The sequence below is a fragment of the Leopardus geoffroyi genome, chromosome B4, assembly GCF_018350155.1.
Source record: "Leopardus geoffroyi isolate Oge1 chromosome B4, O.geoffroyi_Oge1_pat1.0, whole genome shotgun sequence".
NCBI lineage: Eukaryota > Metazoa > Chordata > Mammalia > Carnivora > Felidae > Leopardus > Leopardus geoffroyi.
Genome location: NC_059341.1, coordinates 127,858,076 through 127,880,359, shown reverse-complemented (window position 1 = coordinate 127,880,359; position 22,284 = coordinate 127,858,076). Strand labels below are relative to the sequence as shown.

The window sequence follows — 22,284 nt, the reverse complement described above, 5'->3', positions numbered from 1 at the left end:
ATGATCTCATGGTTGGTGAGATAGAGCCCCGCATCAGGCTCTGTGCTGTCAGCTGAGAGCTTGCTTGGGATTTTCTCGCTCCCTCTCTCTCTGCCCTGACCCCACTCGTGCACACTCTCTCCCCCCGCCTCCAAAAATTACATAAATAATAAACATTTTTTTAAAAGGTATGTGTGGTAGGTCAATTACCAACATGGCCATGAAAATTTCTCCTACCCTGGACACCTCTCTGCAGTCTCTCCAATCTGCACTGGCTTTCTGACCGGCTTCGGCCAAAAGAATGCAGACACTGTGTGACTCCTGAGCCTTGGCCTCCAATGCCTGACAGCCTCCATTCTCCTGTCGCTGCTCTGAGATGATCATAGAAAGAAGCCCAGACTTCCTTGAGGATGAAGGACCACATGGAGAGAGGCCGTGTGGGGCCATCGGCAAGTCGGGCTGCATTCTGACAGCAACCGTGAGCCTCAGGGCGACCAGCAGATGAACCTCCCAGTCAATCCCACAGCCTCAATGGTGAGAGATAACAAGTTGCTGCCATCGTTAAGTCTAAGAATGGCTCGCTATACAACGTTAGAAAACCTAGTATGTCACCATTTCCATCCTTCTACTTCAGAATCTTATCAACCGACTTTATGTTGAAAAGCATTTTCCTCAGAGTGGATAGAGTAGCTGTGCTTCTCTGCGAAGCTATCCCTATCTTCCAGAGAACGGACTTGCATATGGCTAGTGATGACAGCACTTTCTAGTTTATAGGAACCTTTCACTTATGGAGACTCGTTTCCCCTTTACCACAGCCCTATGAGATGGAATAGGTTCTCAGCCTTAATTTTACAGATGAGGAAAGAAGTCCAGAGAGGTAACGTCTCTTGCCCAAGGAAACACGGTCAGTAAGCACCAAAGTTAGGACTGGAATCTAATGGGCCTTCTGTAGAGAACACTTTGCTCTCCCTTCAGAGCTCAAACGAAAATATAGGGAAGTGTTCTACAGCCCCGCATCAAGCTTGGTGGCTGTGAATGTGAATGGTGGCTGATTGGGATCCCCTGGTCAGGCAGGATCCCAAATACACTTTACTCTCTTGACCCTCATTACTATTCTTTTTTTTACATAGATATTCAGCTGTATGGTAACCATGGGTCTTAAACAAGAAGAGTTTACTTAATGTCAGTCTTCAGATTTGCTGTTATGATTCAAAGTTATCCAGTCGTTTATGTCTACACGGCCCTGCTTCAGGACTGTGAAGATGTGTTTCCTGAACATAAGGATGGAAAGTAATTGAATTACAAAAATCTTTGCTCTATTTTTCTTCTTAGTCATTATCACCACCTGAAACATATATTCACGTTTGTTTATTGACTCTCTTCCTCCATGTAGATAATTGATGTTTGCTAATTGATGAATGGATGGATGAAGATGGTTTGCTACCACTTTTCTTTTTTTTTTTTTTTAATATGAAATTTATTGTCAAATTGGTTTCCATACAACACCCAGTGCTCATCCCAACAGGTGCCCTCCTCAATACCCCTCACCCACCCTCCCCTCCCTCCCACCCCCCATCAACCCTCAGTTTGTTCTCAGTTTTTAAGAGTCTCTTAATGCTTTGGCTCCCTCCCTCTCTAACCTCTTTTTTTTTCTTCCCCTCCCCCATGGACTTCTGTTAAGTTTCTCAGGATCCACATAAGAGTGAAAACATATGGTATCTGTCTTTCTCTGTATGGCTTATTTTACTTTGCTACCACTTTTCTGTGTACGTTATTTAACCTCTGAGCTTCAGTTCCTTGCCTTTTTTTAAAAAATGTTTATTTATTTTTGAGGGAGACAGAGCGAAAGTGGGGGAAGGGCAGAGAGAGAGAGGGAGACACAGAATCCAAAGCAGGCTCCAGGCTCCCAGCTATCAGCACAGAGCCTGACGTGGGGCTCGAAGTCACACACTGCAAGATCATGACCTGAGCAGAAGTTGGATGTTTAACCGACTGAGCCACCCAGGCGCCCCATGTCACTTCCATTTTAAAGATGAGGAACTGGGGCCCCTGGGTGGCTCAGTCGGGTAAGCATCAAACTTCGGCTCAGGTCAGGATCTCATGGTTTGTGAGTTCAAGCCCCGTGTTGGGCTCCGAGGTGACAGCATGGAACCTGCTTGGGATTCTCTTTCTCCCTCTCTCTCTCTGCCCCTGCCACCCCCCCCCCCACCAAAATAAGTAAATAAACTTTAAAAACATAAACTAAAATGGGAGTGATATACAATACATACCTCGTAGGATGATTGTGATCAGGTGAGAATACTACATATAAAGGGCTAGCCTGCCATCTAGGAAGGCCCCCAGGAAATGTTAGCTGGTGGAGAATTTCTGTCAATTAGAGGTCTTTTAGGAGAGAAGAGATACGTTTTGACCCTGCACTGTTTAATCCTTCATTTCACTAAAACCCCCAGAGCTGCATCAGGACATTTTCCAAGGCTCTTTCTAGTCTCATGACCTGGGAGATAGGATTCCTCCTTCAGAGAGGTTTTTCCCCCACTGTCAGGGAAATGAGAAATGTCTTCAGGAGTGGCCTCCCTCAAGGCTTGCTCTGGAGGCAAAAACCAGTTTGGAGAGTTTTTATCGTCTGGACGCACTTCCTTCTGCAGCAGCTGTGGTTTCACTTTGGCCATGGTTAATGACAATGAGTAACCCAACATGAAAAGGCTGCTGACAGGCTTTCACCAGAGGACACAGCTAAATAACTACGGAAGGATTAAAAACCCATCTCACCACCCAGGGAGCCTGCCAGTGAAGCACATACACAACACAGCGATAATAATCACAGAGCTAGAAATGGTTCTATGGTTTCACGGGCCAATAAGGAAAACACAAAGCCCTTTTAGGCACCTCTGCTGTCTCCCAGCAGCCTGTGTGCCTGACGAGCAGATGGCGGGGTTGGCGGTGGCTGACAGAGAAGGGTCCAGAGAGCTCGCCTAGGGAAAGAGTCTGCCTTTCTAGCGATCGCTCTGCAGAGAAGGGCACCACCAGTCCACATCTCCATCAGAAGTCTCATTGCCACCCATTTTTGGAGATGACAATGATGACTTTGGAAGCTCTGAAGAAAACCTTTGTCTAGACAGAAACAGCTCAAAAGCTTTTGAAAGGCACCATCTGAAACCTTGTTTGGCTTGGTTGTAGCTGGGTAACACTGACTCATCCCATGAAATGCTGTCCTTGGCCTCGTGGGACTTTGCTCTCAAATTCCACTAAGAGCGGAATAACCCCTGGAGTCAAGACAATGAGAGGTAGGTTCAGGTCGCCAAGGTTGACTTTATATTCCCCACAGATCAAAAACTGTTGGCCAAAAGAGCAGACACTATCTCTACGCATCTGGGTAACTAAAGGGCATCCCAATTCTACTCTCCAGACTCTGTTCTTTTTCCCTAGGCTATTTTTTCTTTTTTAATGTTTTTAAATGTTTTATTTTATTTTTAAGAGAGAGAGAGAGACAGAAAGCATGAGTGGGGGAGGGGCAGAGAGCGAGAGAGACACAGAATCTGAAGCAGATTCTGGGCCCTGAGCTGTCAGCACAGAGCCTGACATGGGGCTTGAACTCACAAACTGCGAGATCATGACCTGAGCCCAAGTTGGACACTTAACCAACCGAGCCACCCAGGAGCACCATCGTTGACTTTTTTTTTTTTTAATGTTTATTTATTTTTGAGAGAGAGAGAGAGAGAGAGACAGCGTACGCAGGGGAGGAGCAGAGAGAGGGAGACACAGAATCTGAAGCAGGCTCCAGGCTCTGAGCTGTCAGCACAGAGCCTGACGCCAGGCTCTAATTCACAAACCATGAGATCATGACCTGAGCTGAAGTTGGATGCTTAACCAACGGAGCCACCCAGGCGTCCCACAAATATCATTTAAAGTGTTATGTCATCACAGAGGATTTTGTGCAACTTTTTAACCAAGTCATTAAACACCATTATCTCAATGTTTTTAAAGCCAGGCAGTACCTAAGGATCAATATTAAACCCAGTGTCCTACTTGCACACAACCTTTTTCTCATTTTATTTGCCATTGCCTACACCTATTCCATCTTTTGAGAGACGTAAACACCTACCTTAGTCTTAACTTGTTACCTTCCAACCCCCTGCCCTTCCAGTTCGTCAATCTTCTTCCAATTCCTAGGACCCTCCCCTTACTTGAGACTCCTTGAAGCCTTGTCACCTATGAGCCTCTGAATCGACTAGAACTCTTTCACCTGTCAGACCCCAGGCTCAGAGCTGCCTTTGATACACCATCTTTTCCTGCCTTGGCTTCCCCTTTACATCATTCCAGCTGTCTTTTTCATTCGCTGAGAAGCATCTTGAAAGGGCGGGCTTCAACCTCACCTCTGCTTTCTCTTCCCGCCCCTGTTATGCCCTTACAAAGGTTTCTAGCCATCTTCTAGTGGCCAAATCCAATCAGTGCCCCTCACACCTAAACTCGCTGACTCCTCTGATTTATAAGATGCTGTCAGCCACTTCTTCCTTCTTATAAAATGATGCCTGCTTGTAAAAAAAAAAAAAAAAAAAAATGACACCTGCTTGTAGTTGCCGTGATCTCACACTAGCTTGGTTCTCCGTCCAACCTCTTAGTCCTCTTCAAAGCCATTTCTTCTTCTGCCCCTCCTTCAGTGAGACCTGCCTCAGCTTTCTCCTAATGTTCCCCTCAGTCTCAGCCTGGGAGCTCGAAGCCACTCCTCTTACTGCCCAAAGGTGAACGACTCTCAAATCCACAGCTGTCTTGGTCTTCCCTCCCGACCTCGACACTGGCATTTCCAGCTGCTTGCAGACAGAAGTAGCCTGTCGGTGTTTGTAATCCAGCATCTCCAACAGACAACTTTTACCTTTTAAATCTGCTCCTCTTGGGGCGCCTGGGTGGCACAGTCGGTTAAGCGTCTGACTTCAGCCAGGTCACGATCTCGTAGTCTGTGAGTTCGAGCCCCTCAGGTCACGATCTCGCGATCTCGCGGTCCTGAGTTCGAGCCCTGCGTCAGGCTCTGGGCTGATGGCTCAGAGCCTGGAGCCTGTTTCTGATTCTGTGTCTCCCTCTCTCTCTGCCCCTCCCCCATTCATGCTCTGTCTCTCCCTGTCCCAAAAATAAATAAACGTTGAAAAAAAAATTTAAAAAAAATAAATAAATAAATCTGCTCCTCTTGGGGTGTCTGGGTGGCTCAGTCGGTGGTTAAGCATCCGACTTTGGCTCGAGTCATGATCTCGCGGTCCGTGAGTTTGAGCCCAACTTAGGGCTCTGTGCTGACAGCTCAGAGCCTGGAGCCTGCTTCGGATTCTGGGTCTCCCTCTCTCTCTGCCCCTCCCCCATTCATGCTCTGTCTCTCTCTGTCTCAAAAATAAATAAACGTTAAAAAAATGTAAAAAAAAATGAATAAATCTGCTCCTCTTTCTGTGTTCCTTGTTTCAGTTGATGGCAGCTCATAGGAGTTATCTCTAACTTCTCCCTCTTCCCTTCTCCCACCCCCAGCCTCCGAGGGGCCACACCACATCCCCTCCCAGCCTGTCCCTCCTCCCCATTTCCAGGGCCACTGTGTTGGCAGAGACCCTCCCTCCCTCTCTTTTCATTACTGTAATATCCTGTTGGTCTGCTGATTCCTGCCACCACACTGATCCTCAACCACAGTACTGAACAGTTCACCCTCTCTCCAAGAAAAAAAAAATTCAATAGTTCCCCATTGTCTAAAAATTAAAGTTCAGCCTGGATTTCAAAGCCTTCTAGAATCTTCCTAGTCTCCTGTTACTTAGCTTCTATTCTCCAAACATAGTTCCTGCCTCCAAGGCACCTGTTTCCTCACCCTTGGATCTTCTGCCTATAATCCTCATTCCGTTTCACCTATCAAGTGCTGCACCCCCAAAAGCATCTCCTCCTAGTTTTCTACTCACTTGAGGCTGAAATAACTCCCTCTCTTCTCTGTATCCTGATAACATTTTTCATTCTTTTTTTTTTTTTTTTTTTTCCAAGTAGTCTCCATGCCCAGCACAGGGCCCAGTGCAAATCTTGAACTCATGATCCTGAGATCAAGACCTAAACTGACATCAAGAGTCAGATGCTTGGGGCACCTGGGTGGCTCAGTTGGTTGAGTGTCCGACTTTGGCTCAGATCATGATCTCTTGGTTCATGAGTTCAAGTCCTGCATCGGGCTCTGTGCTGACAGCTCAGAGCCCGGAGCCTGTTTCGGATTCTGTCTCCCTCTCTCTCTGCCCCTCCCCCATTGTTCTCTGTCTCTCAAAAATAAATAAAATGTAAAAAAAAATTTTTTTTTTAAAGAATAAAAAGAATCGTGCGTGTAACTGACAGAGCCACCCAGGCACTCCTGTACCCAGATACCATTTTTCATTTTGGACATCAGATATACCATCTATACCTTTTTTCATACCACTTTTCCCTCCAGATTGCAAGGTTCTTCAAATTCCGTTCAACAAAAAATTATGTAGTTTTGTTTTGTTTTGTTTTGTTTTGTTTTGTTTTGTTTTGTTTTTGGGCATTGTAACAGCAACAAGGACTCAGAAAAGAGTAACTGCTGCTCTGGACCTGGATTTTTCTAGCGGGAAAAGATGATACAGAAGCTGTCCCCACACTATGTAGCAGGAAGCAGGCATGTCTTGCCGACACTTGTTTCCTCAAGTCCAGACCCGGCACATGTTAGCTGAATGGCATCCTAGAGCTGGAAGAGCCTAAAAGATCACGCAATCTAAACTTCACGTGTCCTAGCATAGAGAACTGAGACCACGGAAGTCAGGGGCTTGCCCAAGGTCACCGGGCTGGTGATGGCAGTGCTGAACCACACCACAGGCCAGGCACACTCTGCCACAACCCACAGCCTCCTCCTTTGCACCCTCAGGGTGGTATGCTGTGGGGTGTCACAGAGATTCGACTAGTCAGAGTTACAAACCACAGGGAATATTCTAGAAGAAATACAGTATAATCAATGGGTATGTCTGGGCTGAGGGGCAAAAAAAAAAAAAAAAACACAAAAAAACAAAAAAAAACAGGAAAGATCTTAAAGGACATGTAAATGTTTCTTCTTTTGTGGATGCACTGTTTCCATAAAACTCTGCTTACCACATTGTTTCTACTTAACTTTTTTGTAATCTATTTTGTCCTTTTTAAGACTCAAATTGTTTAATAGTTAATTAAGCATTCATCCACAGGAAAAGGGAAGATCGAACATATTAAATGTCTCATTCCTGGGGCACCTGGGTGGCTCAGTCAGTTAAGCGTTGAATTTGGCTCAGGTTATGATCTCACGGTTTGTGAGTTCAAGCCCCACATCGGGTTGTGTGCTGACAGCTCAGAGCCTGGAGCCCACTTTGGATTCTGTGCCTCCCTTTCTCTCTGCTCCTCCCCTGCTCATGCTCTCTCTCTCTCCTTCAATTTTTTTTTTTTTAACGTTTTATTTACTTTTGAGAGAGACAGAGTGTGAGCAGGGGAGAGGCAGAGAGAGAGGGAGACACAGAATCTGAAGCAGGCTCCAGGCTCTGAGCTGTCAGCACAGAGCCCGACATGGGGCTCGAACCCACAAACCGTGAGATCATGACCTGAAGACACTTAACTGGCTGAGCCACCCAGGCACCCCTGGTTTTTCTTTTAGAGAGAGACACAGAGCAGGGGCGGGGGGGGGGGGGGGGGGTGGCAGGGGCAAAGAGAGAGAGAGACACAGAATCAGAAGCAGGCTCCAGGCTCCAAGCTGGAGCCTTCAAAATAAATAAAAACATTCAAAAATAAATAAACATTCAAAAAAAATTAAAGGTCTCATTCCTGGATTAGTGCTCCTCCTATAAGTCATCAGGAAGGTTCCAGAAAAATGGCCTGATTTTTTTTCTCTAAAAAAAGTTTTATGATTTTGATGGAATTTTATTGCTTTTTTTTTTTTTTTTTTTTTTTTTTTCCCAAAAGGCTTCTCAAAGTCATTGCCTTATTCTCAGTAGGGCTTTGAACAAAACCACATTAAAAATCTCTCGAGGCATTTTTATCCACAATAAAGTTCTCCTTTAAAACTGCCTTTGTCCTTTTCTTTATAAACCGCTCATCTCAGCAAGGTATATTATATTTATTCACACATTTTACACATTTATTTTAGAGACGTGAATGAAGAAAAATCTTTATTTCATTTTCCCACATTTAAAAGCAACCACGGTATCCAGATTAAACAAAACATACTCTTTTATTGTTATTATTCCTACTGTAGAAAAGAGAATGTCAAGATGCTGATCATGGCTAGAGTAGAATAAAGGAATGGAGAGTGTTATTACTGCTCATCGAAGACCCCTAAGAAGTTTCTCAAGGTTAGGAACAACTTGGTTAATTAGCTGTTCCTCCAATCAAGCCAGGAAGTTTTCCAACTCCCTCCCCCCTCCCAGTAGTAAATATATCTCATTTGGTCTTGCTTCACTGAAACCTTTATATAGAATAAGAACCTGCCTGGAGACCAAAACGGATATATTACAGGTGTTGAGAGGCTGTAACTAAGTAACGGGTAAGAGCAGGGTTACATCTTGATCCTTCAAACTAAAAGACTCCATGCGGTTCTTAAGAAAAAGTAAAGTGGGGTGCCTGGATGGCTCAGTCCATTGAGCATCCGACTTCAGCTCGGGTCATGATCTCACAGTTCATGAGTTTGAGCCCCACATCGGGCTCTGTGCTGACAGCTCGGAGCCTGGAGCCTACTTCAGATTCTGTGTCTCCCTCCCTCTCTCTCCCTCCCCCACTTGTACTTTGTCTCTCTCTATCTCTCAAAGATAAACATTAAAAAAAAAATTAAAAAGAAAAAGTAAAGATTTGTTGTGAATCACTGCAAAGCATTTATCTGTGCAGCCAGAAACACAGACACCACTATAACCCATTGTTACAAATACTAGTAATTACATGTTTTAACATGGATTCAGTTTCCACAGGTCAAGTCTTGTCCCCTGGAACCTTCCAATAGAAGGTAAAATCCTAATACAATGTGGTTACTCTGTCCTCTTTCTGACACACTGAAGAAATCACACTAATTCCACCTAGAGATCATTGAAAAAAAATTTTTTTTAGGGGCACCTGGGTGGCTCGGTTGAGCGTCCAACTTCACCTTGGGTCATGATCTCGCAGTTCGTGAGTTTGAGCCCCACGTCGAGCTCTGTGTTGACAGCTCCGAGCCTGGAGCCTGCTTTAGATTCTGTGTCTCCCTCTCCCTTCCCTGCTCATGCTCTCTGTCTCTCAGAAATGAATAAATGTTAAAAAAAAATTTTTTTTTTAATTTTTTTAAATGTTAATTTTTAAGAGAGAGAGACAGACAGACAGACAGATGGACAGAGCATGAGCAGAGAGAGAAGGAGACCCAGAATCTGAAGCAGGCTCCAGGCTCGGAGCTGTCAGCACACAGCCAGACACGGGGCTTGACCTCATGAACCGTGAGATCATGACCTGAGCCGAAGTTGGACACTTAACTGAGCCACCCGGGCGCCCCCACCTAGAGATCATTTTTGGTCAGGCTTTACTCTCCATAGAACTGAGTAATAGTATTTTCTCCAAAAGATGATACACTACTAACTTACCATTGGTTAGTACCTTGCAGACTACCAAGGTATTCATCTATACCTTCTCCTGTGAAACAATACAGAAGAGGAAACTGAGTTGCTCACCGGTTAAGAAATGTTTGCTCTGTCACTCAGCTAGCAAAGGAGGGAGCAAGGGAGGGTATAGAAAGGGACACAGCAAGCCTGGGCTTTAGGGTCAGACAAACTCAGCATTGAGTCACAGCTCAACTAACCATGGCAACACAAACCTGGACAAGGCCTCATTAAAAACAAACAAACAAACAAACAAACAACAACAACAAAAACCTTTATTATATATTTTGAGAGAGAGAAGGGGCAGAGAAGGAAAGAGAGAGAGAGGAATAGAGAGAATCCCAGGCAGGCTCCATGCTGTCAGCACAGAGCTCAACCTGGGACTCAAATCTCAGGACCTGTGAGATCATGCCCTTGAGGCAAAATCAAGAGTCTGACGCTTAACAGACTGAGCTACCCAGGCGCCCCTCATTATTTTTAACCACAAAATATGTGTAACATCCACCCCCAGATTTATGAGAATTTAAAAGAACAACATGTAAAAAGCACACACACACAAATTCCTGGCGCATAAAAGATACTCATTGAACATTAACTTCTCTCAGTTGATACATCTGTAAAAAGTTGATACATCTGGCCTACCTCATGAGCCAGTGTGGGGGATGAAATCATACCCAGTTTTCTCTCCTTCCTGTGTCTTGGCCCCACTCCCCGCCACCATACAGGACTGCCTCTGTGGAAAGGTCAATCCAAGTTATTAGAAAAGAGCTTTAGAGGGGCACCTAGGTGGCTCAGTTGGTTAAGCCTCCAACTCTTGGTTTCAGGGCAGGTCATGATCTACCAGTTCATGAGTTCGAGTCTTGCATCAGTTTATGAGCTGTCAGCACAGAGCCCACTTCCAATCCTCTGTCCACCTCTCTCTCTGTCTCTGCCCCTCCCCTGCTCGTTCTCTCTCTCTCCCTCAAAATAAATAAATAAACTTAAAAAAAAAAACAGCTTTAGAGAGAGGAAGTTTATCTTCGTAGGTCAACAAGCACGTGACATATCTACTTAAATCGTAATAGTTTCTAAGACAAAAATGACCAGAATTAAACGTTCTTCAAAGACTTTTGAGAACAAAGCCAAAGTCACTGGGTAATTCCAGTACATCTAGAAGCCCTCATGGGGATGAAAGTCTGAGAACATACCAACTTCAGTCCATCCTGTTCCACCATCTATGCATTTCTTTTTTTCTTTTTTTTATAAAGTCAAGGATGTCACTTTAATTTAACCAAAGGTTAGGTTTAGTGAGAAGTGGGGAGGGGGAAAAGGAAAATGAAAAACCAGTGGACAAAAACAACGGAGAGGAAAATAAGTTTTTATACAAATCTGAGTTCTAGCACAATAACATATGTTACTATTGCCTAAATACTACGAAGTTTCCAAATGGCCACTTTAAAAAGAAACTTTTTTTTTAATGTTTATTTACTTTTGAGACAGAGAGAGACAGAGCACAAGCAGGGGAGGGACAGAGACAGAGAGGGAGACACAGAAATCAGAAACAGGCTCCAGGCTCTGAGCTGTCAGCACAGAGCCGGACGCTGGGCTCGAACCCACGAACCGCGAGATCATGACCCGAGCGGAAGTCGGACGCTCAACCGACCGAGCCACCCAGGCGCCCCCCAGATGGCCACTTTCTGATAAAACCGGAAGTATCAAATTCAGCACGTGGGCCGCACCACCGCCAGGCACAAACTCGGTCCGCAGCCTGCGCTGGGCTAGCAGCGGGCTCTGTGTGGGTGCTCAAGTGCCGGCCTGGAGTCCCCTTCACCCAAAGCGACCGTGTCAATTAAATCTCAAATACAACTCCCCAAGGAAGGAATGCAGGAAAAACGTTCCTTTCGTCTTAAGGGCTGTCTTTTATTTATTCATTTTTGGGAAGTTCTTCGGTGAAGGTTGGCTTGAAGTCAATATTTATGTGCATAACGTACCCACAGCGCTGACGGGGAAATTCCAATCGCCCTCTGAGTTTTTAGAGTGAGGTGCTCAGGATCCGGTACAGTGTGCATTTGAGAAGTACCGTTGGAGAGTTTCCTTAATAAGCACCTTTAAGTCTGCAGGCACATACCCAGTTGGGGCCTGGGTCGAGGGGCGGGGGTGGCAGCCAGAAAGGTCAGAAGACACGTTCCCCGCCGGAAGACACGCATTTCTTTTTCCTAAAATTTAGCCCTGGATTAAAAAACCAGCGCAAAAATGCAAACCACCCTTGCAGGGGCTCCAAGGCTGCAGCGGGCGCGGAGGGCCGGGGCCGGGCCGGGCGCGCGCTAGCTGCCCGCCTCCTCGGGCTCGCTGCAGGGCGAGGGCGCCGACGAGGCCTTGGACTCGCCGTCGCTGTTGCACTCGGCGGCGCGCGGGAGACGGGTGCCGGCGGGGCCCTCCTGCCCCCGGGCGTGGCGCTCCAGCAGCTCCTGGAGGTGCTTGATGTAGCCGATGGCGGCGCGGAGCGTCTCCACCTTGCTGAGCCGCCGGTCGGCCAGCTCGCGGGGCAGGTGGTCTCGCAGGCGCGCGTACCCCTCGTTCACGCAGCGTACCCGCTGCCGCTCGCGCTCGTTGCGCCGGCGGAGGAAGGCGGGCTCGAAGGCGCGGTCCAGCGGCAGCGGCGGGCACGACCGCCTCGCGGCGCAGTCCCGGGGCGCCCGCTCCCAGCACGCGGCGTCGAGACGCCACGAGACCCTGAAGGGGTCCCCGAGGGGGAGGCGGGGCAGGGACCCCGGCAGGTCCAGGGGCTCGCCGCGGAGGTGGCACGACCGCAGGGGCAGCAGTCCGGCCGGCTTACGTTTCTCCATCCCTCGCGGGGAAGCAAACAAATCACCCAAGAGACCGATCTCTTGCAAGGCGAGACTTCAGATCTTCAAAGCGTAGGTGCTGGTCCATTCAGACAGCCTGGCACAGCCGGGCTTTTAATTTCTGGTTCCAGGACAGACTGCAAGGAAACTTTGCATGATTTCCTAAATTCATTGCACTACTCGATCATTTATAATGATCCAGGCGGAGGTGATAAGCAAAGATTTAGGACCTCCTAATCCATACTTCAGATCCTGTCTTCCCCTCTGATCTTATTTCAAAAGGTGACGAAAGGGGTTCCTCTGCTCGGTCCCCTTAGCCTGGAAATGTGAGCGCACACCACACAGAGTAATCTTTCAAAACCACCCAAGCTTTTCAATTACCGTAATCCACCGCTCTGGGTCTTCGAGAGTGTAGGAATCTTCGAGGTTTCCAAAGAGCCCCTCCCAGGAACCAACAGGTCTGGCGGCTGAGCGAAAGTTTAGCGAAGGCTTTCCCCTTGAAAATCAAAACTTGGCTGTCCTTTGCGGTTTCCGGCGTCCAGGGCTAATGGAAATCTCTTTCAGACGGTGTGCAAAGTTACGCTAGTTCTGCCATTTCTGTGGAGGTGGAGGGAAGACCTCATCAAAGGAAAGACTGCTCCCTTGTGGTTGTAAGATGTGTCCAGCAAAGGAGGACCTCCGGGCAGGCTTGAGGGTTTTCTTCTCCAAAACCAAATCTTTTAAAAGCCCAGTTAGACATGTTTTGAAGAGAAGAGGAAAGGACTATACCTTAGCAACGAGTAGATGGATTCGAATGTTGTGTTCCCGCTTATGTTGATCGCAAGGCGTTTTATGGATTTGTGCTACTTTTTAAGAGCACATCAAAAGGTTGAACAGTAACAAACACTTTCAGCCAGTTATTTCTCACAGTGCTTACTGTAAACACAGGTTAAACACTGCTTCCCGACCTCTTCTAATCCCACCCAGGATAGAAGAACATTTTTCCATAGTGCAAAGAATGTATTTCTATTGTGTTCTTCTTTTTGTCTTAAGAAACAAAGATGCAATTTATTTTCTCCCTTGGGGGCAGGAAAGCAACATTTGAAAGGTGGAGATCCCCAACTCCAAGGATCAAGGATGATGGCTTTGAAGACTTGTCTTTTTAACACACAACCAAAAAAAAAAAAAAAAAAAAAAAAAAAAAGAGAGAGAGAGAGAGAGAATAATTAATCCATCCGTGTTGGTGAAGGGCTTTGAAGATAAAAGTGTCATTAAAAATCCAACAGTGGTTAATGTCAAAAAATGCGTTATCACGCTGAAAATCAGATCTCTTGTTCTGCAAACCAGCACATTAAAGGCAGCCTCTACTTTTAAAAGTCCAACTTAAAAACAAGAGAAGCAAAAACCCCCTACGTTTATGATCAGACTTTCAGCCTGTTCTTCAGGAGCCGGGGTGTCGCCCTAACATGTTTTTTTGACAAGTGCTGCGCTTACCTGTTTACCTTAAATGATCTGCCCCAAGCAACTGCAAAAACACCTCCATCAAGGCAAATAAAATAGAAATAATGATTCCTTTTAGGCATTAGTTAGTCACATTTTAAAAACTCCCTGGGAGGCTTGTGCCAGGAAAGAACCTAATGTGTCACCTTGATTTCTCAGTAGAGTTGAGAACAATCCATAGAAAAGTCCTTCCTGTTGGGAGACAAGCCCACCATAGAGAAGGAAAGACTATTAGACCACAAGATGCTTTGGGCCATGTTAAGGATTTTGCCCTTTGTTCTAAGAGTGAAGGGACATAGGGGCACCTGGGTGGCTCAGTCGGTTAAGCATCCGACTTCGGTTCAGGTCATGATCTCGCAGTTTGTGAGTTCAAGCCCCGCGTCGGGCTCTGTGCTGACAGCTCAGAGCCTGGAGCCTGTTTCAGATTCTGTGTCTCCCTCTCTCTCTCTGACCCTTCCCCGTTCATGCTCTGTCTCTCTCTGTCTCAAAAATAAATAAACGTTAAAGAAAAAAAATTAAAAAAAAGAGTGAAGGGACATAAATGATGTATTTTAAGCAGAAAGGTGACATGGTAAGATTTTGATTTTAAAAAACATTACTCTAGGGGTGTCTGGGTGGCCCGGTAAGTTGAGCGTCCAACTTCAACTCAGGTGGTGATCTCATCACTTGTGAGTTCAATCTCCACATTGGGCTCTGTGCTGACAGCTCAGAGCCTGGAGCCTGCTTCAGATTCTGTGTCTCCCTCTCTCTGCCCCTACCCTGTTCTCTCTCTCTCTCTCTCTCTCTCTCTCAAAAATAAATAAACATTTCAAAAAAATGTTTTAATTACTCTATTTGCAGACTGGAGAATAGACTAGAAATGAGGACAAGAGAAAACAGGTAAGCAATACCATTTTTCATCCTCAGATTGGAAAATGTAAAAAGATTGTTAACATCCAGGGCAGGCAAGAATTTGGGGAAGGGGCAGAAGCGTAATTGCTACAAGCTTTTGGGAAAATAACTATTAAAATTAATAGCATACATCACATGTCCTTTGACCAAAAGATACTACAGAAATAAATGCACTGGTGTGAATTTACTTGCACAATAATATCTATTGCAGCATTGTTTATAGTGATTCTTAAAAGGAAAAAAAAAAAAAGGAATAGCCTGAATGTCCGCCAATAGAGAGAGGGCTGGGTGTGCCTGGGTGGCTCAGTTGGTTGAGTGTCTGACTCTTGATTTTGGCTCAGATCTCACAGATCAAGCCCCATGCCAGGCTCTGCACTAATATCGTGGAGCCTGCTTGGGATTCTCTCCTCTCTCTCTCTGCACCCCCCTCCCCGACCTGTCTCTCAAAATAAATAAACATTTTTTAAAAATAGTGGGAGGACAAGGCACCTGGGTGGCTCAGTCGGTTAAGCCTCCGACTTCAGCAAAAGGTCATGGTCTCATGGTTCACACATTTGAGCCCCGCATTGGGCTCTGTGCTGACAGTTCAGAGCCTGGAGCCTGCTTCAGGTTCTGTGTCTCCCTCTCTCTCTGCCCCTCCCCCACTCACACTTTGTGTGTGTGTGTCTCTCTCTGTCAAAAATAAGTAAACATTTAAAAAATTTAAAAACAAAAAAAAAAATACAGGGCTAATACTTTAAGAATATTATGCTATTATTAAAAATAATGAGCTAGAGCCATATATAAGAACTTGCAGAGCTATACATAATGTGTTAAGTGAAAAAAAAGCAAATTAAGAATAATATATGCGGTGTGAATTTAAAACAAACTGTTCTACATGATATATATGTCTTTATATGTGTTTATGTGCACACAGAGAAGTGGAAAGATTCACAGTAGATTTCTGTCGTTCGTTGCCAAAGAAAGGTGGCTTTGGGGAGAAGGGGTGTTATGCATTTTTCTTTATGGATCTTTCTACTGTTTAATTCATTACCAAAAGCACATATTACTTTTGTATTTATCATTGTAATGTAAAGGTCTTGGGCCAGGTTTTCTGGCTCCTTATAAAGTCTGTCTCTGAGGAATAAATACCTACAAGACTTGTTTTGTTTTTTTTTTTCTTTTCTTACTGAAATGTCATCAGAAAAAGTCAAATCCTGGTTCTCTACTCATCCTTAATAGGGTCCGAATACTGTTATGAGGTATGGACGTGGTCATGAAGAATGCTTAGTCTTCCTTAGGCTTTTTGAAGGTGCAAGTGCATTTGAAATAGGTAGCTTCTTCAGTGAGAAAAACGTTTTGTTTCACAATGTGAGGTGGGGAGGGGCTGCGTTCTTGTTACATAAGAGATCCAAAGAGGAGGTTCTGACTCCCCATCTCTCTGGTCAGTTTTGACCCAGACAAATGTTCTCTCCAACTTTAAAGATGTCTCCCATCTAGATCAAGTCTAGGTATGTTATAGTTATGTCTAGATCAAGGGACTAAACACTAAACCTCCAAGGACAATTGAAACTATGTTTGGTTGTCCTACTCGGATCTGCCTGTAAAAGGGGAAATGGAGATTCACTGAAGATCAGGCTCAGCAGATTCAAAGGTATCTCTAAGGCCAAGGTAGACTTCCACCCCTAAAATTCAGGCGGGCCCTTGCCACCTGCTTGAAACACGTGAGATGAAGACTTAGATCGGCTCTTCTTCTGAAATGTTTGATATCACATTACAGATTCTGTTTTCCTAGGCTGGTGGCACAGAGGTATTACATACCTGTCTGTCCCCATACCTGCAGTCTGCATCAGCTGCCATAAGGGGACACAGAGAAACATATGTTATGACCTCATGATAGAAACAGGTGCAGATAACCATGATCAAACTGATCACGGAATCCGATTCTATTCTGTTGGTCCTGTTCTATATAGCTCAGGTATAAGCTATCTGTATTCTCACGTGCAACATCCTCGAGGGGTATTCTTAGATACAACTAAACACTGAGACTCATTAAGACTTCGGGGGGCCACATTTGACATCAGATTTTCTTGGAAGGATATAGATCAGGAACAGCGCTTGGAGCAGAGCAGAATTAGGCATTCTACCTCTCCAGGAGTCCTTGCGATAATCTGTGCAGCAATCCACGCAGGCGCTCCTCCCAAACCCCCTGGAGCCAAGTAACAGCTCAGATGCAAGGAAAGAAGACTCACAACAGACCCATGTGGCCAGCTGTCCTGACTTAGAAGTCGCACACCCCTCAGGAGCCAGTATTTCTTGTAAGGACCCCACAGGTATAGCTTCCAGGGACGTCTCACCAGGGGCCAGTGGAAGAGGCTTCACATTCTGAAGCCCAGAGTTATACTCCCCCATCTGGTATTTATAGTTGTGCCAGTCCAGATGCAATCTACCAATCAGGTGATTGCTTTAATGTAAGTTGAGGTTGCTTAATGACATAGCTGACATTCTCTCTTTATCATGTTTCAGAGGGCCAGAAAACAGAAAGTTAACTGAAGGTCAAATTATCATCCAAAAGGGTAAAACTTTCATGTATCCTTTACCCACACCATTCCATTCTATTTTAAAGATAATTTATAGCAAGAGGAGTGCCTGTGTGGTTTAGTCAGTTAAGCCTCCACATTCGGCTCAGGTCATGATCTCATGGTTCGTGGGTTAGAGCCCTGCGTTGGGCTCTGTGCTGACAGCTCAGAGTCTGGAGCCCGCTCCGGATTCTGTGTCTCCCTCACTCTCTGCTCCTCCTCCACTTGCACTCTGTGTGTGTGTGTGTGTGTGTCTCAAAAAATAAATAAACATTAAAAAAAAGATAACTTACAGCAAGATTTAAAGAAATGCAAATATTTAGGTACAATTTATTCCCAGCTTTTCTGTCCTTCTCAAATACTATTTGCATGTTAACCTTGTCTATGCACTCTTTGGTCATGCAACAATGTAATATTTTGCTGTAGTCAAATACATTCATCCTTTCCTTATGGCTTTTATCTTTTTTCTCTTCTTTAAGGCTACCTTCTCCTGCCCCAAGTTTCGCAAAGCCTTTTCCTTGTCTAAGTCTGGCAGCTTGGTGTGAATTAGAGAAAGGAGACAAGCACAAGGCTTGGTGAATAGATGGCTGACCGCCCAATTCGTTTGGGGGAACAATTGTTGAACAGGAGGTCTAAATCTGGAAAGAAGAACAGAGAAGGTAACATGCAATTTTGACATCTGTAAAGAGACACAGAAACAAAATTTGGGATTCTAATTGGGATTGTGTTAAATATATGAATATGTTTGGAGAGAACTGACTTTCTGAAACATTGACTCCTGTATGAACATAGTACAATTCCATTCATTCAGGTCTTCTTTTTTTGTCCTTTAATAAAGTTCCACAGATTTATTAGTGTAGATCTCTTTTTCTATGTATTTTTTAATGTTTATTTATGTATTTTGTGTGTGAGAGAGAGACCAGGTGGAGGGGCAGAGACAGAGGGAGACAGAGAATCCCAAGCAGGTTCTGTGCTGTCAGTGCAGAGCCTGAGGAAGGGCTTGATCCCATAAACCTGGAGATCATGACCTGAGCCAAAATCAGGAGCTGGCGACTTAACCAACTGAGCCACCCAGGCAGCCCCTTAGTGCAGATCTTATGTGTTTCTTATAACATTTATCTCAAGACATTTGATAGGTCTGGTTGCTATTGTGAATAGAACTTTCTTTTCTGGTTTTCAAAGCTATTGATTTATTGCATGTTAATCTTTTTTTTTTTTTTTTAAAGTTTATTTACCTATTTTGAGAGAGAGAGAGAGTGAGAGAGAGAGAGAGAGAGAATGTGTGAGTGGGGGACAGGGAGGGGCAGAGAGAGAAGAAGGGACAGACAATCTCAAGCAGGCTTCATGCCACCAGTGCATGGAACCTGGCAGGGCTGGAACCCACAAACTACGAGATCACGACCTGAATGGAAATCAAGAGTCCTACACTTAACTGTCAGTTCACTGACCTCTTATTATTTCTACTGGTTTTCGGTTGAGACAAAATCTACATACAGTTAAATGTACATATATTAGGGGCGCCTGGGTGGCGCAGTCGGTTAAGCGTCCGACTTCAGCCAGGTCACGATCTCGCGGTCTGTGAGTTCCAGCCCCGCGTCGGGCTCTGGGCTGATGGCTCAGAGCCTGGAGCCTGTTTCCGATTCTGTGTCTCCCTCTCTCTCTGCCCCTCCCCCGTTCATGCTCTGTCTCTCTCTGTCCCAAAAATAAATAAACGTTGAAAAAAAAAAAAAAATAAATAAATGTACATATATTAAATATATAATTCAATGAGTGTTGATAAGTGTGTTCACTTGTGAAATAACATCCCACTTAAGATAATTCTAATGGTTAATTTTAAAAAATGATTTTCTAGGATTTCTTAAACTATAATCATATTGTCTACTAACAATGATAGTTTTGTTTCCTCTTTTTAATGTAATTCACTTATTTTCCTTTTCTTTTTTTTTTAAGTTTATTTTATTTGTTGGGAGGTGAGGGCAGGGATAGAGAGAGAATCCCAAGCAGGCTCTGCACTGTCGGTGAGAAGCCCGATGCAGGGCTCGAACTCATGATCCATGACATCATGACCTGAGTTGAAGTCAGATGCTTAACTGACTGAGCCATCCGGGCACCCACCCACGCCACCATTTATTTTTCTTATTAAATTTCACCTCCTGAGAGACCCAGTCCAATGCTAATCATAGTAGTAATAGTTAACATCCTTGTATTTTTTATGGGAAAGCTTCTAATGTTCCACCGTATAGGAGATATTCTTTATCAAATTAAGGACATTTTCTTCTATTCTTAATTTGCTAAGAGTATTATCAGTATTTAATGCCTATTAAATTTCATCAAATGCATCTACAAAGATAATCATGTATATTTTCTTCTTTATTGTTGCCATGAATTATGACAATAGATTTGCTATGGTTGAGCTGTCTTGCATTCCTAGGATTAAACCTTATGGGGTCATAATTCTTTTATTATACTGCTGGATTCAATTTGTTTTTTTTTTTTTTTTTATAAAAAAATTTTTTTTTCAACGTTTATTTATTTTTGGGACAGAGAGAGACAGAGCATGAACGGGGGAGGGGCAGAGAGAGAGGGAGACACAGAATCAGAAACAGGCTCCAGGCTCTGAGCCATCAGCCCAGAGCCCAACGCGGGGCTCAAACTCACGGACCGCGAGATCGTGACCTGGCTGAAGTCGGACGCTTAACCGACTGCGCCACCCAGGCGCCCCTGGATTCAATTTGTTAATATTTCACTAGAAAATTTTTTTCTACAGTCCCAAGTCATATTGGCTCATAGTTTTATCTTCTTATGTTCTCCTTTTCTGGGATTTTTTAGGATTTTCTAGGATTATTTCAAACTCTTAAAATTTTTTTTTGAATGTTTATTTATTTTTGAGAGAGAGAGAGAGAGAATGAGCGGGGGAGGGGCAGAGAGAGAGAGGGAGACACAGAATCTGAAGCAGGCTCCAGGTTCCAAGCTGTCCACACAGAGGCTGACACGGGGCTCAACCACAAACTGTGAGATCATGACCTAAGCTGAAGTCAGACGATTAACCGACTGAGGCACCCACGCGCCCCATCAAACTCTTAATAAGTTGAGTAGATGTCCATCTATTTCTAGGCTCTGGAACCATTGGTAAATGGTGGAAATTATTCCTTGAAGATTTGGTAAAACCCATTAAAAAACCACATGGTGGAATTAAGCCTGGGTGGCTCAGTCAGTTGAGCATCCAGCTCTTTGTTTCAGCTCAGGTCATGATCCCAGGGTCATGAGATTGAGCCCTTGCTAAAGATTCTCTCTCTCTCTCTCTCTCTCCCTCTCCCTCTTTCCTTCTCCCCTGCTCTCACACTCTCTCTCTCGAAAACAAAACAAAACAACCCCCCCCCCCCAAGCCAAAAAACAAACAAACAAAAAATGCACGGAACTTCTTTAGAGCTAAATTTTCAGGTACTTTAAAATTTTATTTTATCATTACTGTTGGAATTTTTGGAGGTCATTAGTAATGTTCTTATCTATTCCTCCCCAGTTTCCACCCTCCTTCAATGGCAACTATGACTCTTTTGGGTATCACCCTAGAATCACAGTCTAGTTTTTGCCCCTTAAAAATCCATAAAATAGGGGTACCTGGGTGGCTCAGTGGGTTGGGCATCTGACTCTTGATTTTGGCTCAGGTCATGTCTCATGGTTCATGTGTTCGAGCCCTGTGTAGGAGTCTGCGTTGACAGTGCGGGGCCTGCTTGGGATTCTCTCTCCTTCAATCTCTGCCCCTCCCCTGCCCTCTCTCTGTCTCTCAAAATAAACAGAAAACTTAAAAAAAAAAAATCTCTAAAATAGATCAGAACAATACATTAGTTAAATGAACCCCAGAGCCTGGTGTGCTAGGGTTAACTCATTCCTGAATCTTTTCCTTTCTCTAATGGAGACCATTCCAATATGGCTTGCTGGAGGTTATATAATCAAATAAGTCATCAGTAAGAGAGAATACTGCAAATTTAAAAAGACATCTCCCATTATCAAATTGCTAGGGATAAATTAAAACCCAAAGTTTAAATAACCTTAGCCTTACGCTTATAGGTTAAAATTTGAAGGTAACATCAAAATTTCTTAGGTTAAACTCCACAGATCATTCCCCCCAGTTTCTTCTTCTTCTCAGGCTCACCTAGAAGGGTCTTCCACCAAAGCCTGGGCAGAGTCAGGGTTCCTTCATCAGGCACAGCCTAGATGTTCCTGCACTGAAACTAGTGGAGTTCTTTCAGATCTGAGAAATTGAATTCGTTCAGTGCCACATGTGTTCTGCTTCTGAGGTCTCAAGAGTTAACAGAACACATAGGATTATGTCAGCTCCAGTCCTGCATCTGCTACCTTTGGAAAATAAGCCATTCTGCACGTTACAGAGTACCTCCAAGATTCTGCGGGTTCAGTTCCAGACCACCGCAACAAAACGAACATCACAATAAAGCAAGGCAGATGAATTTTTCCCAGTGCTTATAAACGTTATGTTTACACTGCAGGCCAGTAAGTTTGCAATAAACAGCATTGTGTCTAAAAAAACCAATGTACATACCTTAGTTAAAAAATATGTTATTGCTAAAAAATGCTAACCGTCATCTGAGCTTTTAGCGAGTTACAGTCTTTTTGCTGGTGGAGGGTCTCGCCTCAATGTTGATGGCTGCTGACTGGTCGGGGCAATGGTCGCTGAAGGCTGGGGCGGCTGTGGCAATTTCTTAAAATAAGACAACAGTGAGATTTGCCACGTTGACTGACTCTTCTTTTCATGAACAGGTTTCTCTGTAGCATGTGATGCTGTTTGATAGGATTGTAGAACTTCTTTCAAGATTGGAATCAGTCGTGGGGCAGCTGGGTGGCTCAGTCGGTTAAGCGGCCGACTTCAGTTCAGGTCATGATCTGGATCTCGTGATTCACAAGTCTGAGCCCCATGTCGGGCTCTGCACTGATAGCTCAGAGTCTGGA

At 44.6% G+C, this 22,284-nt stretch overlaps 1 protein-coding gene and 1 long non-coding RNA gene across 2 annotated transcripts; both read right to left on the bottom strand.

The window, feature by feature from the left end:
- Positions 1-1,651: 1,651 nt before the first annotated feature.
- LOC123590848 lies at positions 1,652-22,130 on the bottom strand. The gene is made up of 3 exons (XR_006709003.1): positions 21,846-22,130; positions 6,705-6,709; positions 1,652-1,663 (listed from the first exon to the last, which is right to left on the bottom strand). It is a non-coding gene; the product is annotated as an uncharacterized LOC123590848 (long non-coding RNA).
- On the bottom strand, positions 11,147-13,332 carry ASCL4 (achaete-scute family bHLH transcription factor 4). Its single transcript, XM_045464402.1, has 2 exons — positions 12,773-13,332; positions 11,147-12,528 (listed from the first exon to the last, which is right to left on the bottom strand). The coding sequence occupies exon 2, from the start codon at positions 12,389-12,391 to the stop codon at positions 11,870-11,872; it is 522 nt and encodes a 173-aa protein (XP_045320358.1). The 5' UTR covers positions 12,392-12,528; positions 12,773-13,332; the 3' UTR covers positions 11,147-11,869.
- Positions 22,131-22,284: the final 154 nt, after the last annotated feature.